Consider the following 18520-nt stretch of genomic DNA (forward strand, 5'->3'; position numbering starts at 1 on the left):
AAATAACCAACTCTTCATCAAAAACCAAAACGTGCACTCAGGGGGGGCCCCAGGACTGAGTTTGTGAAACCCTGTGTTAGGGTAAAACACCCTCAGTCTCTGGGACACAACTGATACCCGTGGCATAATCTCTCACTCTGATTGCTTTGCCTTTCCACCCTCTGCCAAGGCCTTAGTGGAATTTACATGTCCAAACCCTTCAGCCAAAAGCTAGAGTTAGGTTATTTGAGATTATCTTATTGGAGAGTGTTATAATTAAGCAATACGGCATTAGGGGGTGCGGTATATGGCCAGTATACCACGGCTAATGGCTGTTCTTATGCACTAAGAACGGCTGCCCCTGGACACAGCCGTTGGCCGTGGTATATTGGCCATATACCACAAACCCCAGAGGTGCCTTACTGCTATAAAACTGGTTACCAATGTAATTAAAACAATATCAGGAAATGTTTTGTCATACCTGTGGTATAGGGTCTGATATACCACAGCTTTCAGCCAATCAGCATTCAGGGTTTGAACCACCGGTTTATAATTTGGAATGGGTCACAATGCACTGGTACTGTATGCCAGGACTTTGGTGAGAGAATAAATAAACTTTGTTAGGTGGACTGTGATTTCCATATTAGTAATTGTCTTATCATGTGCCTTTTACTGAGGAGGGGCTTCCGTCTGGCCACTCTACCATAAAGGCCTGATTGGTGGAGTGCTGCAGAGATGGTTGTCCTTCTGGAAGGTTCTCCCATCTCCACAGAGGAACTCTGGAGCTCTGTTAGAGTGACCATCGGGTTCTTGGTCACCTCCCTGACCAAGGCCCTTCTTCCTGATTGCTCAGTTTGGCAGGGCTGCCAGCTCTAGGAAGAGTCTTGGTGGTTCCAAAATTTGTCCATTTAAGAATGATGGAGGCCACTGTGTTCTTGGGGACCTTCAATGCTGCAGAAATGTTTTGGTACCCTTCCCCAGATCTGTTCCCACACAATCATGTCTCGGAGCTCTACGGACAATTCCTTCGACCTTGTGGCTTGGTTTTTACTCTGACATGACCTGTCAACTGTGGGACCTTATATAGGCAGGTGTGTGCCTTTCCAAATCATGTCCAATCAATTCAATTTACCACAGGTGGACTCCAATCAAGTTGTATAAACATCTCAAGGATAATCAACGGAAACAGGATGCACCTGAGCTCAATTTCAAGTCTCATAGCAAAGGGTCTGAATACTTATTTAGTTATTTCTGTTTTTTATTTGTAATACATTTGCAAAAATGTCTAAAAACCTGTTTTTGCTTTGTCATTATGGGGTATTGTGTGTAGATTGATGAGGAAAATGTTTTATTTGATCCATTTTCAAATAAGACATTAATGTAACAAAATGCGGAAAAGTGAAGGGGTCTGAATACTTTCCTAATGCACTGTATGTATTCATTTGTGGATGTCCGCCATTTCGTATAATATGTTACGAATTACAATTTGTAGGATATGTTACGAATTCCAATTTGTTGGAATTAACAGTAGTTAACTAGGTGGCTAGGTGGCTAACGTTAGGTAGGCTAGGGATTAGGGTTAGGGTTAGGTGTTAGGGTTAGAGTTAGGTGTTAGGGTTAGGGTTAGGGTTAGGGTTAGATAGGCTAGGGATTAGGGTTAGGGTTAGATGTTAGGTGTTGGGTGTTAGGTGTTAGGGTTAGGGTTCGGTGTTAGGTGTTAGAGTTAGGGTTAGGTGTTAGGTTAAAGGGTTAAGGTTAGGGTAAGGCAGTGCTTAATTTGAACACATAGCGAGAGCGAGAGGGGGTTATCGAGGCGGCTCTGTGATACAGGAACGCATGAGAAAGTGACAAACACAATGCAGCAGCGCAGAGGACAGAGTGAACACCCAAGTATCCTACTATCTATGTTGGTGAAACGGACAGCGCTCTCCAAGGTGCTGATTAATTTGCAGCATTTTAGACATCACTGCAGAACACCCGCCATACGTATAGTCTATAGCAGGGATGGTCTGCTTACCTATATGTGCGTACCCTAATTTTATGCAATTCTACTCATTTTGCCATGGGGCAGAGAGGAAAATTAGCTGTTTTTTAGCAGAACACGCATATGAGAATATATAGACCTCCTGCCTATGTGATAACATGAAGCACATATTCAGATTAACTTCACAGTACAGAACAAGTTTGTAAAGGAAAAATATGTTCCTACCTTAGTTTTCAAAACCTTCCACAACGTCTCTCCCCATGTCAAGTCCATTTAACTCCTGACAGTCAATTTCTTGCTCAAAGCAAGAAATGTTGCTGTGATGGTTAGCCTCCTTGTAAGGCTGTTTGGAACACTGGCTGTAGTGTCTATTTTTTCATTTTGAGTGTTAACTATAACCTGGGTGTCCTCTTTAGGCTTGTCTACCAGTCTTTTCTAGACCCAAGCTCCCTACCTTTTTGCATGTTGTACAGCCCAGCTTTGAAATTTGCATGACAAGCCAGGGGTTATAAGTTTGCTTGTTCTTGAACTGAGCCTTCGTCCAAATTGCACCTGCTCCAAGCACTATGTTGGTGGATACACAGCGAAGAGCAGGTCTGGAATCAGTGTGGCAGGATAGGGTGATTACACAGAAGGATCCCTGCACTTTTACGTTATGGTTTTTCTAGGGGGCGGGAGAAATAACGAGGAGACAACTTGATTTAACTCTGGTCGCTTTTAAAATAATGTTTTCAATTAATAAATCATGCCGCGAGAGGAACCGGATCCAGGCAAATAGGTGCCGGAACGAACCAAGTCAAATCTGAGAGATGCCGGATCCTGTTCCGGCAGGATCCAGCTCAAATTAAGCACTGGGATATGGGTTAGAAGTATACTTATTATTATTTATTTTAAGTAGCTAAAAAGTAGTAAGTAGTTGCAAAGTTGCTAATGAACTAAAATGCTAAAGTTGTCCCTGATGAGATTCACCCATTGACCAACAACCTTACCTTTGTTTTTTCCTTAAGTAAGATTCTGTGTTATCTAACCATACCAAATGTAACCATATCATACTCATTTGAGTGTCCTAGATTTACATTTACTACCTTACGTCTAGTCTATGAGAGCAGGCTGGAAAGATTTTCAGGGTGTGGCATTCAACAGCCTACTTTCACAATACTACATTTGTGAAAAAAAATATAAGTGCTGTGAGTTCTATGCAAGTGCTACTGAAAAAACACTCCATCTAACCTACATGCAAATTATGAATAAAACATTTGCATGTTGTTTTTAATTATTTGAGTGTGACAATGTGGCAAAGCACAATAATATGGAAAACTTAATTGTTTAATTATTTTCCTTATTGTGGTGGGATAATAGTTCTCTGAAGAGATCTTGAATCTGGTTTAGTTGAACCTTAGGAAATTGGTCTTAATGGCCAATGTCTAGATTTTATTTCATAGGCTGACAGTTTATGGGCAAAATATGGAGTATGTTAGCAAAACAAACCGCAAAGCAAACCCCCTCCAAGTAGAGATTGACAAAGCAGGGAGTTTAGGAGAAAGGAGGCTGAGAACAGGGGACAATCAAAGGCTGTTATTTTAATCTGGGCTGCCTCAGAGATTAGCAAACCACATTGTTTTAATTGTTTTAACGGGAGGGAGTGAAACGCTCGTTTATTGTGGGGGGATCCTTTGCGTAAATCTCCCCAAGTTCAATAGTTTCAAAAACTTGAGCCCTTGGACCCCCCTCTTTTCCCTCATCCCACCTAATCCAGGCTAATACCTTTCTTTCTATTGGCTAATGGTTGAGGGGAGCTGGAGTAAATGCTTCTTAAATAGTCGTGGGTCGGTGGGTGAGAATGGTTTTCGGAGAATTAGATCCATGCCGTGGTGGACGAGGATAAGGCCTGCATTTCGAAAGTATTGGACTGTATAGGTGGACCTCTTTGCCTCTAAAGTGCACGAGAATCGGTTACATTTCTGCTGTTTTGTGAGCTTTTCAGGTAAAATAAAAAATACTGGAATTTTTACACACTTCATCACTGGAATATTGTTTTTTTGTCTGATCTGTATTTTGAAAATAGTTGTATGTTGGTAGCCTACTGCAGCAGATTGTCACTAAATCAAGTGGCAATGGTTTATGCTTAGAGAAGAATAACTTTCAATTACCTTGAACTATCAAGAAAGTTGAAAATGTATATTTACCGTTTGTCCTGTATTTTTTAATTTTTGAAGTGAGTTTAGACTGTAAATCAAAATTGCACCGTGCAATTTTGCACAGTGCAAGCGTCCTACATGTACAATAAGCTATATAGGCGAAATTGTATGCTTAGTTATTATGGTGTAAGGCCAATAAAATAAAAACGGTTATTTTGTCTATATTAATTTAGGGGCGCTATGAATGCTTTGAATTTCTGCGGGGGATCCAACAGTGGAGTCTATCCTCTACACAGCTTCAACTCCGTCTGTTTCGACCACCACCAGATGGCAGACCAGTACCAGGTTTATTCATTGGCCAATCCCTCCTCGGTTAACACGTTCTCTGTTGCTGAAAGACTTGCAGGTATTTAGACGAGACTACTTTAATTTATGACAGTGTCTGCAATCGATGCATGCAATCAAACAAATGCAGGTGGCAACATTTTTTCACACACACACAAAAAAAAACATTAAAAAACATTTGTAGACTGCCAAAATGCTGGTATTTTCACATTTAGCCCGACATCTGAAATGCCAACTGGCTGGCTGTTTTACCACTAATCTTGTTGTGGCTTTTCCACTGTCCCTACAGAGTTGATCCTGGAGGCCCGTTATGGGAACCAGCAAAAGCAGCGTCGAAGCCGCACAGCTTTCACTGTGTCCCAGCTACAGGCTCTAGAGAAAGCCTTCCAACAGACCCAGTACCCTGATGTAAGCATGAGAGAAAGACTGGCTGTCTGCGTCAACCTGCCTGAAGCTCGCATTCAGGTCAGTAAAGGTCGCTCTTCAAAAAGGACCAGCCTGTGTGCATTCATTCATTCATTCATAATATTTATTTGAACTGCTGCTTTTACTAACGTTATTCTTGTAATATACAGCGCCTTCGGAAAGTATTCAGACCCCTTGACTTTTTCCACATTTTGTTACGTTACAGCCTTATTCGAAAATGTATTAAATATTTGTATTATTATTATTATTATTTATTAATATTTATCAGCAATCTACACACAATACCAGATAATGACAAAGCAAAAACAGGTGTTTTGAAATGTTTGCAAATGTATTAAAAATAAAAAATAGAAATACCTTATTTACATAATTATTCAGACCCTTTGCTATGAGACTTGAAATTGACCTCCGGTGCATCCTGTTTCCATTGATCATCCTTGATGTTTCATCAACTTGATTGGAGTCAACCTCTGGTAAATTCAATTGATTGGACATGATTTGAAAAGGCACACACCTGCATGACAGAGCAAACACCAAGCCAAAAGGTCGAAGGAATTGTCCGTAGAGCTCCGAGACAGGATTGTGTCGAGGCACAGATCTGGGGAAGGGTACCAAAACATTTCTGCAGTATTGAAGGTCCCCAAGAACACAGTGGCCTCCATCATTCTTAAATGGAAAAAGTTTGGAACCACCAAGACTCTTCCTAGAGCTGGGCACCCGGCCAAACTGAGCAATCGGAGTAGAAGGGCCTTGGTCAGGGAGGTGAAAATAGCTGTGCACAACTCTCCCCATCCAACCTGACAGAGCTTGAGAGGATCTGCAGAGAGGAATGGGAGAAACTCCCAAAATACAGGTGTGCCAAGCTTGTAGCGTCACACCCAAGATGCTTTCATTGCTGCCAAAGGTGCTTCAACAAAGTACAGAGTAAAGGGTCTGAATACTTATGTAAATGAGATATTTTTATTTTGTATAAATGAGCAAAAATGTGCTTAGTCATTATGGGGTATTGTGTGAGGGGGGAAAAAACAATTTAATAAATTTTAGAATAAGGCTGTAACGTAACAAAATGTGGAAAAAGTCAAGGGGTCTAAATACTTTCCTGAAAGGAACTGTATATAAAAGCTGTAGTGCTTTTAGATATAACTTTTTAAAAGCTTTATAAACACTTCAACCCTTCACCAATAACTAAATAATATGCTCCTCCAGGTGTGGTTCAAGAACAGAAGAGCAAAGCTTCGTAAGGGACAGCGATGCTCCCCTCTTCGCAGAGAGCAAAGCCTGGAGGAACCACATCAGACCAAGGCAGGAGGGGAAGAGAGCACTACTAAGGACTCCAAAACACAAAGCAAATTCGCTCCTCTCTGTGAAGTCAGTGATGCTCCCACCATTTCTTGTCCTGGAGACGCCATTGCAACTCAGGTCCACACAAGATTACATTATCCTCCCGTTTTTCCCTTTGTGTATGGAGAGCGGAACCACCTTCCACATCATCATGCTTTAGGGATGCTGTCAGCTGGCCTACATTTCACCCCCAAATTCTGGCCCATTTTACAGCAACACAGCTTAGGAGTTGCCCCACCGGTTGGTAAAAACTGCAGCCTTTCCCTTCAGACTTTCTTTCCCAGTAAAGCTGTACCCCACCCCAACCTGGGTCTTTAACTTCTCTACAGTGTGTGATGGCAAAAAGGGACTGGTACACTGGTGCACTAGTATCAATACGGACACATAAACTACTGATTGTATACTTTGACACTGTACATCTGTATGTATGTGTGAAGGACCTCTGACAAGTGATTATGTCTGTAGATGATTAGATTGATTAAGAAACACTCAAGGTATGTTGATCGCAATCAGGAGTGGATTGGTACATATTTCATTTGCATAGAGATGTTACAGTCAGTTTTTACTTACTTATGACAAGCACTTAGGAGAATAGAGAATTGAGATGTGATTTCGGGCACTTTTTTCACATCATATATTCATTTGTTCAAGACAATTTTCTGTAATGTCTCAAGGTATGATTTAAAAAATATATATTTAACTAGGCAAGTCAGTTAAGAACAAATTCTTATTTACAATGATGGCCTACCGGGGAACAGTTGGTTAACTGCCTTGTTCAGGGGCAGAATGACAGATTTTTACCTTGTCAGCTCAGGGATTCGATCCAGCAACTTTTCAGTTACTGGCCCAATGCTCTAACCACTAGGCAACCTGCCGCCCCAGTGAATCTTTAGGCCTATCCTACATTAATTTCATGGTAATACGCAATAAAATCATAATTCAACTTTGTGTCAATACAATTATTTTGAATCTTTTTAGTTTCCATTTGTATCTTTTTGCAAATAGAAAAATAATAACCCAATTGAGTTTGGGTCTGGTCTGGGGCAGAAGAAGGCAATAACTCAAGCAATGGGAGGTTAAGGTGTTAGAACAGAGGGTAAATGACTGGGATGTGCTCCAACAGATTCTTTGCAGGGAGGGAGTGCCAACCAGATACCCCTGTGTCAGGACACCCAATAAGCCTGGCACGGGAGGCTACCAGCCAGGTGACCAGAGGTAGCAGATGGTGATTTTAGGCCTACAGCACACATCAACTATAGAGCTTCAGATTGAAGATTGTTAGATTGAACTAATATACTAGTCAAAAGCACAATAAATGATTGAAATAAGGGTCATGGCAGAGGAGGAAATATTTTACCAAATTCTCATGCTGTGTAAATCAGTAGGACATGCCAATTACTTGTATGTCTAGTATGTTATATAGCCCCCTCAAGACACCAAAGTTAGACAAACAAATGCTCTTGATGTTTCATGATTTTGCTATGCTTTACCAAATGACAGTCCAGTAGTTCACAAAAGCTCAGAATTTGTGCTTCATAAATTGTATAGCTGGAAACTGAGCCACAGCATCCACACTCGACTATTTTCATGGGTTATTGAGCTGTATGGATTTTGGTCCTATTCTTCAAGCAAGGTGCGCTAGTTTACCAGCGCAAGGATAACGGTAGGAGTGAAAGATGACGCTGAATGCTTGCTTATCGTCTGGGAGACTTAAAGAGACAGCAAGACCTAGCGAGGGAGAAGAGATAAAATCTCGTAAATATATGACCATGTTGATACGTCCACTTTGAAAATACACGTTGACAGGTAAAATACGTTTCTTTGATGATACATGGTTAAGTGGGGGAGTTTTTTTCCGAAGGCAATCGCATTTAGCCGTAAATTAACGACCTAGCTAAGGAAAGAGCTAGCTACAAACTGGATTTATGTTGTAGGGATTAAGGAGTTGCCCACGGATGTTATGTTTGGGAACTGAAAACAAACGCAGCTAATTTAGGTGAAATGCACTTTGTTAATTCGCTTTTACGTACTTCGTATAATGTGTTTGCAATATTATAAGGGTTTGCCTTGATTAATGTGTAATTAAGGTTATGGCAATGAATATTTGATGTTGTATGCAGTTTTAGCTTGTTCTACTCGGCATTAGCTTGCTAACGTTAGCTAGTACGTGACTGATCAGTGTGTTTTGGGAACAAGTAGCTAGTAGGCCAGGATATGTTCGATGAGTAGCTAACTAATCATCAATTTGAATAGTTTGACAATAAAACAAGCTGGTGATAATGTATCAGTATTGGCCAATTACACGTCAGCTACCTCACCTCAGCACGCTAGTTAGCTAGGTAGCACTACGGACGGTACGGTAGCTAACGTTAGTTATCTCGCTTGCAAGTCTGTAACGATTTGATTTTTAAAAAAATCAGACTCCCGTTTCTTTAACTTCTGCGGAGTATTTACGGAGTTGACAAGTAGAAAAATATGGAAACTACAGACTGATCACAAGCATTGTCCTCTTCGTACGGGTACCAGGTTAAGCTACCTTTCCTAAATGGGCCACACAACTGACAGCAACTGCCATATAATCAGACTAGATAACTCGGTAGCTAGCATGAACTCTGCGCGAGGAAAATAATGAGCTAGCTAAATTAGCGAGCTAGCTCGATGTGAGGCCTTCATTAACCAGTGGAGTTGTCTTCATCACATAAGCTAGCTTTATATTTTGTCACTAATCTTACTTGTTAGCTAATTTACTGTAGACGTTATTGTTTCGTGTGTCTGTTACTGTTAGGACTCAACTATTTGGAAAGAGAATATAGCAGGTTACTAAGGCAAATAGCTAGCTAACACAACATCTCGTGAAAATTAGTCGCGCAAACATTTGACCAGGCATTTATTGTTTCTTCAGTGTCAAATTGGCTACCAAATAGGATTAAATGCAACGGTTCATATAGGCTATATTATTCATAGCTAGTTAGTATCTTTATATTGCTTGAATGATGACTATATTGTAAACACATGCTGGCTAATTTATGTATGAAAGGCGGTGGTTACACTCATAACCACGTTGGCAATTTATGCCAGGTAAAAAAAATGTGACAATAATATTCAACTGTTTAGTTAGTCAACTGTAGTGTTAAGTTCTGTTTCTGTGTCTTTTCAATTTCTCAGTTAAACAAAGTCAGTTGGAGATAGATAGATAGATGTATCAGCACACTGACTCAAATTATTTTATTTTTACTGTCCGGGTTTAAATATGTTTTTCCTATTAAAACCAGCCTCACTTGCTACCCCACTCTGTTTACATTACTGAGATGGAAGTAGCATGTATTCAGTGCTCTCACAATTTCATAATTTGTGGTGGTGGATACATTTAGCAAGTAATGGCGTTTCCATTTCATTGATTGACCTTTTTATTGACCAAGACTTGTCCAACTACATAGAGGATACAGTGATTTTTAATAATTGACCTTATCTACTCTGAACACATGCTTCTGTTTGTCTTTGCACAGGTGAAGGCACACACATTCCTACATTTAGCCTATTCTACTCATGTAAATGAGTTTATTCTACTACTGCATAAAGCTTGCACTGGGTATTGGCCAAGTTAAATTGGTTAATGTTGTGTGTTACTGCTATCTTTACATGCTATTTCAATGATGAACATATTATATAGGTAAGCCCTTTGGCTTGCCCTCTCCATTTCAATGTATCCCCTTAACTGATGTGAATCAGTTTTCCAGGCTATCAGGATGGAGAGGCATTTTGGCAGTCATTGATCAGTTTAAGTGCATTTCCTGAGGAAAGCATAGCTGCCTGCTGATATTGCTGGCATTACCTGCTCTCCATGAGTATCAGCAACATCACAGTTCCCAAGGGAAGGATAGGGAGGGAAGCTGGGCCTCAGGGTTATACAGAAACCTCCATGTATGCTATTAACTATTCAAAGGCTGTCAAATCACACTACCAGTGAAAACTGATATATTGATGAGGTTGTGGATGAGTGTACCAAGGCATAGGCTATGTAGCACACTCCAGTTGAATTTGTCAAATTTTACATTCCTGTGAATCAGTCATGTTTGATAGTCTTTATAGCTAATAGTCAAGGAACACCATTTGTCCAAAGCCATAGCCCTATAGTGTTGGTTTTTGGACATTCAAAATGATACGTCCTGGAAAGGGGTGCATTGTTCTCATCACAACACTCAGTCTAGTATGTGATGTTTCCACCCGTATTGATTGCTTTATTGAATTCACTGCATGTACCACTCAGAAAATGGATCCCATTTCTACTGCAGGCTAGAAATGTATGAATTACCAGTAACATACTAGGCTTTATAAAATTCTATCTCAGACTATTGTTGCATGCAGATTGCTGCATTTTTAAGGCTTTCAATTAGAAAAGACATGTCATTGATATCTGACCACTGCAAATGTGTATTTGGCAAGATGTTCTGTAATGGATTGTTACACCTAAGGGATAATTCAGTTTGTTTGTGTTTTTCAGATATCCAACTTAACAGAACTCTACTGCAGTATCTCATCATCATTGTTGACTCTGCCTCCACCATTGCCTCTTCCGCCGTGGCACTGGAACATGAAAAATGTCTGCTGTATTACCAAAGAGTGACCAGAAGGATGCAATGAGGGGCTCCGGGGAAAGTTGCCAAGCTGCGTTGTGGATCCAGTAGCTGGGATTCCAAGTGCTTGTTGTGTTTGTGTGTGCGTGGGTGCATGCTAGCACAACCTGCCCACTTCAGGCCGGGACATGCTACTCTGAGACTGGAGTTGGACAAACAGAGAAGAAAGGAGTCGACCACCATAAACAAGAAGGGGACAGTACAACATTGGCAGATAGACATACTGTGTGTTTTGGTTGCAGTTTTACCCCTGTGGAAGTGGCTTTTAATACACTGCATATTTCTATACAACACCTTTCCTCTGTCTTTGTATCGCCTTCCCCCTCCCTTAAGAGTCCTGGTTGTTTTGGCCCCTCTGTGATTTGCATGGCCGGAGAGTAATCGTGGAGAGGCCAGGGTATCACAAGCTTATGGATTTTGACAAGAAGGGGAGTAAAGGAGAGACAGAGGAAGGGAAAAAGATGTCTAAGGCAGCTGGCAGCAGGACTGGACATGGGGGCCGGGGTACAGGGACCAACTCTGGGGTTCTTATGGTTGGCCCAAACTTCCGTGTCGGAAAAAAGATTGGCTGTGGCAATTTTGGAGAGCTGCGGCTGGGGAAGAACCTCTACACCAACGAATATGTGGCCATCAAATTGGTAAGGCCAACATGTTTGACTAAACGGCATGGCTGTGGTGTGTTTCTGTTTGGATGCACTCCTACATTAATCATCCTCACCACTGTCTTTTTCAAATTACATACTGTAGGTCTATATTTTGCCATCCCCTCAAATCTAACATTCCTCTACACTACTTCACTACAACTAGTGCAGCTTGCCATTGGTTTGCTGCATTGTGACATTCATTTTTTTTGTTTTTTTTTGGAATTGTGTTACTGTAGTTTGGCCAAGGTAATTGAATCCAGTTTCCTTACAGCAGCTGAACACCCCACCCCTGATGACTTGTTGACCTTTAAGAGACAGGAAACATTTTAGTGCTGACAATGTGTCTTTCCCCCACAGGAAAATATTTACTTATCTGTAGCTTGGTCCCATGCACTGTTAATGAGTCAACCATGCTCAATTTGTATTATATTAAAGAGAAGGAAAAATAATTAACTTCCCAGGTCATGATATACACGACAGAGAAACGCCCACTAGAACTCCTTGAGGGAGGTAAGGGAATTGTTGCACAATATCACTATGAGAACAAGTCAACTACAGTACTGTCTCATGGTGATGTGTGCATGCATGTACACACACACAGTAGGGTTCTTACCTTTTATCTCAAAGATGAAATGGAATCTCAGGGTAAACCAGCATAGGGGGCTCAGAGGTTGCAAGTCAAGATTTTAATTCTGCAGCCTGCAGAGAGTGGGTCTGGGAAACCACATGAAATGGCAAGACCCATTTATTTTCTGATTGGTGAAGGGAGGCCGGGCCAGAAATTGAGCTTCCTCTGCAATATACAGAGCGTGGGTCTGGGAAACCACATGAAATGGCAAGACCCATTTATTTTCTGATTGGTGAAGGGAAGCCAGCCAGAAATTGAGCTTCCTCTGCAACATTTTAAGTTTCTGTTTTCCTCCAGTCATGTAGAAGCCTGAATGTCACTGTAAACGCTGGTATATCCATATGTTTTAATGGGGTCATTTAAAGTTGCCAATTAGAAGTCTCTTGGAAAAAGGCCTTGGTGTAACTCTGCACCCTACGAGAGAGGTTGTTTGTCAGAAATGGCGTCTGAACGCTGCACTCGAGTGTGGGCTTGGCGTCAACACCTACACAGCCACACTGGACCGTGTATGATTATCTTTACATTTGTATCTCCCAGGGAGGTCATTATCTCTGACTAGACACATATTGAAGGCTTTGCTAACCGCATTGAAAGCCGAGGTTAGCGCTGTAATTTAAATCTCTTTTACTTCTGAAATCCTCCGCTGCGCTGCTTCTCCTCTCTGTCTGAAACGTTCCATCTGTTTTGGGTATTTTTATCCTCATCATGTCCATTTTATATCCGGCTCTAGCATTATTTCCGTAACATCCGTAACATCACTGTTGCTCCATGAGTACATTTGAAGTGGACCAAATAATTTGTTTCAATGGTGGTAGTTACTAGCTAGCTACTCTCTCACCTTTCCTAATTAGGGCAATGGCATTGTGCCCCGTTGATTGATCTCATCAGCTAGCAAGCAGCATGGACCTGTTCAGCCAGGCAACAGATAATGGCATTACTGAACTGTTACTGGGCATTACTGCCCGCAAGATTGTTTTTCTCCAGGGTACTTTAGGCTTTTATGTGCTGCTGGTTTGACTTGTGTCCTCTCCTCTGAGGCTTTGACCCATGTGAACTCCTCTGACCTAAGTTTGGGCATGAGTGGTGTGTTTTGCTTTAGCTCCCCTGGCTGACCTCCAGTCTAGTGCAGCTGTCCACATGTTTGTGCGTTCCCCTCCCTGGTCACTCAAACATGGGTTCTTCCCCCTCATGCACAAGGACATAGGATTTCGACACCCACCATATCAGATTGTGCAAAAATCATTTCTGTAGTTAGAAACTGATAATGTAATTTCATCTGAGAAATTAAGCTAGTACATTTTTAATTTATGGGATTCATAAAATCATCTGATTTTTAAACCATCATTCTTCCTAACAATGAGTAAGGGCAATTTCAGCATTACGGATATGACATTTGCACACAAAATGTCTCACAAAATTGACTTATCAGGCATAAATGTTAATGTGTACAGTGCATTCGGGAAGTATTCAGACCACTTTTTCCACATTTTATGTTACAGCCTTATTCTAAAATGGATTAAATGTTTTTTTTCCCCCTCTCAATCTACACACAACACCCCATAATGATAAAGCAAAAATGGGTTTAGAATTTTTAGCAAATGTATTAAAAATAATTATCACATTTACATAAGTATTCAGACCCTTTACTCAGTACTTTGTTGAAGCACCTTTGGCAGCGATTACAGCCTTGAGTCTTCTTGGGTATGGCTCTATAAGCTTGGCAACCCTGTATTCGGGCAGTTTCTCCCATTCTTCTCTGCAGATCTAGAAAGATGTCTGGTTGGATGGGGAGTGTCGCTGCACAGCTATTTTCAGGTCTCCAGAGATGTGCGATCGGGTTCAAGTCCGGGCTCTGGCTGGGCCGCTCAAGGACGTTCAGAGACTAGTCCCGAAACCACTCCTGCGTTGCCTGTGTGCTTAGGCTTGTTGTCCTGTTGGAAGGTGAATCTTCGCTCCAGTATGAGGTCCTGAGCGCTCTGGAGCAGGTTTTCATCAAGGATCTCTTTGTACTTTGCTCCGTTCATCTTTCCCTCGATCCTGACTAGTTTCCCAGTCTCTGCTGCTGAAAAACATCCCCACAGCATGATGCTACAACTACAATCCTGCCTCAGCGCACTACTGACAATTCCTTCGACCTCATGGCTTGGTTTTTGCTCTGACATGCACTGTCAACTGTGGGACCTTTATGTAGACAGGTGTGTGCCTTTCCAAATCATGTCCAATTCATTGAATTTGCCACAGGTGGAGTCCAATCAAGTTGTAGAAACATCTCAAGGATGAGCATTAGACACCGGATGCACCCGAGTCTCATAGCAAAGGGTCTGAATACTTGTGTAAATAAGGTATTTCTGTTTTATTTGCAAAGATGTCTAAACCTGTTTTCGCTTTGTCATTGTGGGGTATTGTGTGTAGATTGAGGAAATGTTTTTATTTAATCAATTTGAGATTAAGGTTGTCACTTAACAAAATGTGAGATCTAGAAGGGGTCTGAATACTTTCCGAATGTACTGTATATTTGTAGAACCCTATAGGGGAAGTGTAGACAAAATTACAAAATTCTAACTTATACCACTTTGAAGTAACGGAACAACAACTTGCGTTATGGATGTGACGGAAATGGACAGGCATTTTTGGGAGAATGGACACATCAGCAAATGTCTGTGAATCGCTAAGTCTTAGGTTAAAATGTTAATAGCCACTTTGAAAGTAAGGCTTCGATCCACACATGAACAACAATGATGAAAATATAAAAATTGTCATATACTTTAAAGAAGTTGACCGTTATGGATGTGACATTCTCCGTTATGGATGTGACTCTGTGCAAAATAAGTGTTTATAAATTAAACATTTCTTCACCAAACTTTTGTTGTCGTCTGAAAATGCAGTGTACCTCAAACAAGAAATCGCCAGTATCTTGAATAGTTACAATTTAGAATTCTTTATTTGAAAATGTATTTTCATTGGCAGACCTCAACAATTTATAGAAGTATTTGCGCTTTCATAATAAGGCTAGAGAAAAATGTTGTTATGGATGTGACAGGGTCCCAAAAGAGACCAGAAAAATGACACTGCACTCCATTTCAAATGTATGTTTTAGTCATTTCTTTCTAGATCATTAATGACTGAAATAAATCACCTACTGGGTAACAGAATAAACATACAACTCGATTATTTTTTACATTTTTTATATAAGCTCATGCTTTGTATTAATGTTACACCCTTTAATCTGCCAGCACAGGCTCTATGAAATGGTACCTCCTCCCCCTGTTGTCCACAAAAGGACACAGGGACTAGACAACTTGACCTGCAGCCATCCAAGCCTTGTTTTCCTTGGACATCCGATGTGGTCGTTTCTCCTCAAGAACTGCTTTTCAACAGCGTCAGTCAGTCTTTATCTGTTACCAGTCCCACAAACTGCCCTTATATCCATTGAGTATACCAAACATTAGGACCGCCTTCCTAATTAAGTTGCCCCCCCCCCCCCCCGCCCCCCTCCTGCCCTCAGAACAGCCTCAATTCGTTGGGGCAAGGACTCTACAAGGTGTCAAGCGTTCCAAAGGGATGCTGGCCCATGTTGATTCCAATGCTTCCCACAGTTGTGTGTCAAGTTATCTGAATGTCCTTTGGGTGGTGAATCATTCTTGATATATATGGGAAACTTGAGTGTGAAAATCCCAGCAGCGTTGCAGTTCTTGACACAAACTGGTGCACCTGGCACCTACTACTATACCCCCATTCAAATGAACTTTTTTTGTCTTGGCCATTCACCCTCTGACTGGCACACACGCAATCCATGTCTCAATTGTCTCAAGGTTTAGAAATCCTTCTTGAACCTGTCTCCCCCTTCATCTATACTGATTGAAGTGGATTTAACAGGTGACATCAATAAGGGATCATAGGTTTTACCTGGTCAGTCTGTCATGGAAAGAGCAGGTGTCCTTAATGTTTTTTAGACTGTATAATCCACAGCATAATTAACTAGACTTTTAATAAATAAATAAATATATTTTTTTACCTTTTTATTTAACTAGGCAAGTCAGTTAAGAACAAATTCTTATTTACAATGACGGCCTAGGAACAGTGGGTTAACTGCCTTGTTCAGGGGCAGAATGACAGATTTTTACCTTGTCAGCTCGGGGATTCGATCTAGCAACCTTTCGGTTACTGGCCCAACGCTCTAACCACTAGGCTACCTGTCACCCCAAGCAAATAAATACCTTGCTAAAATAAATATTTAATATCTGATTTGTTATTATTACCAATCACTACCCTTCTTTGAGGCTTTTCAAAAGCTCCCTTGTTTTAGTAGTTGAATCTGTGCTTGAAATGCAATACTTGACTGAGGGACCTTACAGATGGATGTATGGAGGACAGAGGAAGTGTTAGTCAATCAACTCATGTCAACCCCTATTTCACACAGTAAGTCCATGTAACTTATTATTTGATTTGTTAAGCCAAATGTTACTCCTTAATTAATTTTAGGGGCGGAATACTTATACAACTTATCTAAAATCTTCCTCCTTGACATTATAGTATTTTGCAGTAGATTGTTGACAATTAAATCCATTTTAATCCCACTTTGTAACAATAAACCCGGTCTGTAATACCAACTTGTTTCAAGGAGACCACCATAGTCCCCATGCCCAAGAACGCCAAGAAATGCTATAGCCATGAAATATTTTGAAAGGCTGGTCATGGCTCACATCAACACCATCACCCTGGACCCACTCCAATTCCCATTTCGCTGCAACAGATCCACAGACGACGCAATATCTATTGCACTCCACACTGCCCTTACCCACCTGGACAAAAGGAACACCTACAGTATGTAAGAATGCTGTTCATTGACTACAGCTCAGCATTCTATACCACAGTCCCCTCCAAGCTCAGGACCCTGGGACCGAACCCTCTGCAACTGGATGCTGGAATTCCTGATGTGTTTCCTGGTGGTGAGGGTAGGCAACACATCCACCTTCAACATGGGAGCCCCTCAGGGGTGTGTGCTTAGTCTCCTCCTGTACTCCCTGTTCACCCACAACTGCGTGGCTGCGTAAGACTCCAACACCATCATCAAGTTTGCTGACGACACGACGGTGATGAGGCAGCCTATAGAGAGGAGGTCCGAGACCTGGCAGTGTGGTGTAGAGGTTGACCGATTAATCGGAATCATAACAGTAGGAAATCGGTATTTTTGGACACCGATTTGGCCGATAATTAAAAAATTATATATTTTTTTACACCTTTAACTAGGCAAGTCAGTTAAAGAACACATTCTTATTTTCAATGACGGCCTAGGAACGGTGGGTTAACTGCCTTGTTCAGGGGCAGAACGACAGATTTTTACATTGTCAGCTCGGGGATTCAATCTTGCAACCTTCCGGTTAACTAGTCCAACGCTCTAACCACCTGCCTTACATTGCACTCCACAAGGAGCCTGCCTGTTACGCGAATGCAGTAAGAAGCCACGGTAAGTTGCTAGCTAGCATTAAACTTATCTTATAAAAAACAATCAATCAATCAGTCACTAGTTATAACTACACATGGTTGATGATATTACTAGTTTATCTAGCGTGTCCTGCGTTGCATATAATCGATGCGGTGCGCATTTGCGAAAAAGGACTGTCGTTGCTCCAACGTGTACCTAACCATAAACATCAATGCCTTTCTTAAAATCAATACACAAGTATATATTTTTAAACCTGCATATTTACTTAATATTGCCTGCTAACATGAATTTCTTTTAACTAGGAAAATTGTGTAACTTCTCTTGCAACAGAGTCAGGTTATATGCAGCAGTTTGGGCTGCCTGGCTCGTTGCGAACTGTGTGAAGACTATTTCTTCCTAACAAAGACAGCCAACTTCGCCAAACGGGGGATGATTTAACAAAAGCGCATTTGCGAAAAACGCACAATCGTTGCACGACTGTACCTAACCATAAACATCAATGCCTTTCTTACAATCAATACACAGAAGTATATATTTTTAAACATGCATATTTAGCTAAAAGAAATCCAGGTTAGCAGGCAATATTAACCAGGTGAAATTGTGTCACTTCTCTTGCGTTCATTGCACGCAGAGTCAGGGTATATGCAACAGTTTGGGCCGCCTGGCTCGTTGCGAACTAATTTGCCAGAATTTTACGTAATTATGACATAACATTGAAGGTTGTGCAATGTAACAGGAATATTTAGACTTATGGATGCCACCCGTTCGATAAAATACGCAACGGTTCCGTAATTCACTGAAAAAATAGATGTTTTGTTTTCGAGATGATAGTTTCCGGATTCGACCAAATTAATGACCTAAGGCTCGTGTTTCTGTGTGTTATTATGTTATAATTAAGTATATGATTTGATAGAGCAGTCTGACTGAGCGATGGTAGGCACCAGCAGGCTCGTAA

The 18520-nt window shown here is 41.1% G+C and overlaps 2 protein-coding genes across 5 annotated transcripts in view; both read left to right on the plus strand.

Moving 5' to 3' along the window:
• The first annotated feature begins 4341 nt into the window (after positions 1-4341).
• Positions 4342-6531, plus strand: LOC120055205 (diencephalon/mesencephalon homeobox protein 1-B-like). The gene is made up of 3 exons (XM_039003125.1): positions 4342-4507; positions 4736-4911; positions 6079-6531. Exons 1-3 carry the CDS (start codon positions 4342-4344, stop codon positions 6529-6531), a joined length of 795 nt encoding a protein of 264 aa, XP_038859053.1.
• A 1364-nt stretch (positions 6532-7895) lies between these two features.
• The window catches only part of csnk1g2b (casein kinase 1, gamma 2b), a 39104-nt gene continuing 28479 nt past the window's right edge, over positions 7896-18520 (plus strand). For 3 of the 4 annotated variants that reach the window (XM_039002481.1, XM_039002478.1, XM_039002480.1), the window contains exons 1-2: positions 7896-8019; positions 10715-11485. In XM_039002481.1, coding sequence (XP_038858409.1) covers positions 11258-11485 — 228 coding nt within the window. In that variant the 5' untranslated portion in view covers positions 7896-8019; positions 10715-11257. Of the gene's footprint in view, positions 8020-8096; positions 8210-10714; positions 11486-18520 lie in introns of those variants that run through there. The other variant, XM_039002479.1, reaches the window with a different exon arrangement.

This window comes from Salvelinus namaycush, chromosome 10 (genome assembly GCF_016432855.1).
Source record: "Salvelinus namaycush isolate Seneca chromosome 10, SaNama_1.0, whole genome shotgun sequence".
NCBI lineage: Eukaryota > Metazoa > Chordata > Actinopteri > Salmoniformes > Salmonidae > Salvelinus > Salvelinus namaycush.

Coding starts and splice junctions, on each gene's coding strand:
- LOC120055205 (XM_039003125.1), top strand. CDS start 4,342: ATGAATGCTTTGAATTTCTGCGGGGGATCCAACAGTGGAGTCTATCCT. Junction 4,508..4,735: donor TGTTGCTGAAAGACTTGCAG/GTATTTAGACGA, acceptor CTGTCCCTACAG/AGTTGATCCTGGAGGCCCGT. Junction 4,912..6,078: donor TGCCTGAAGCTCGCATTCAG/GTCAGTAAAGGT, acceptor ATGCTCCTCCAG/GTGTGGTTCAAGAACAGAAG.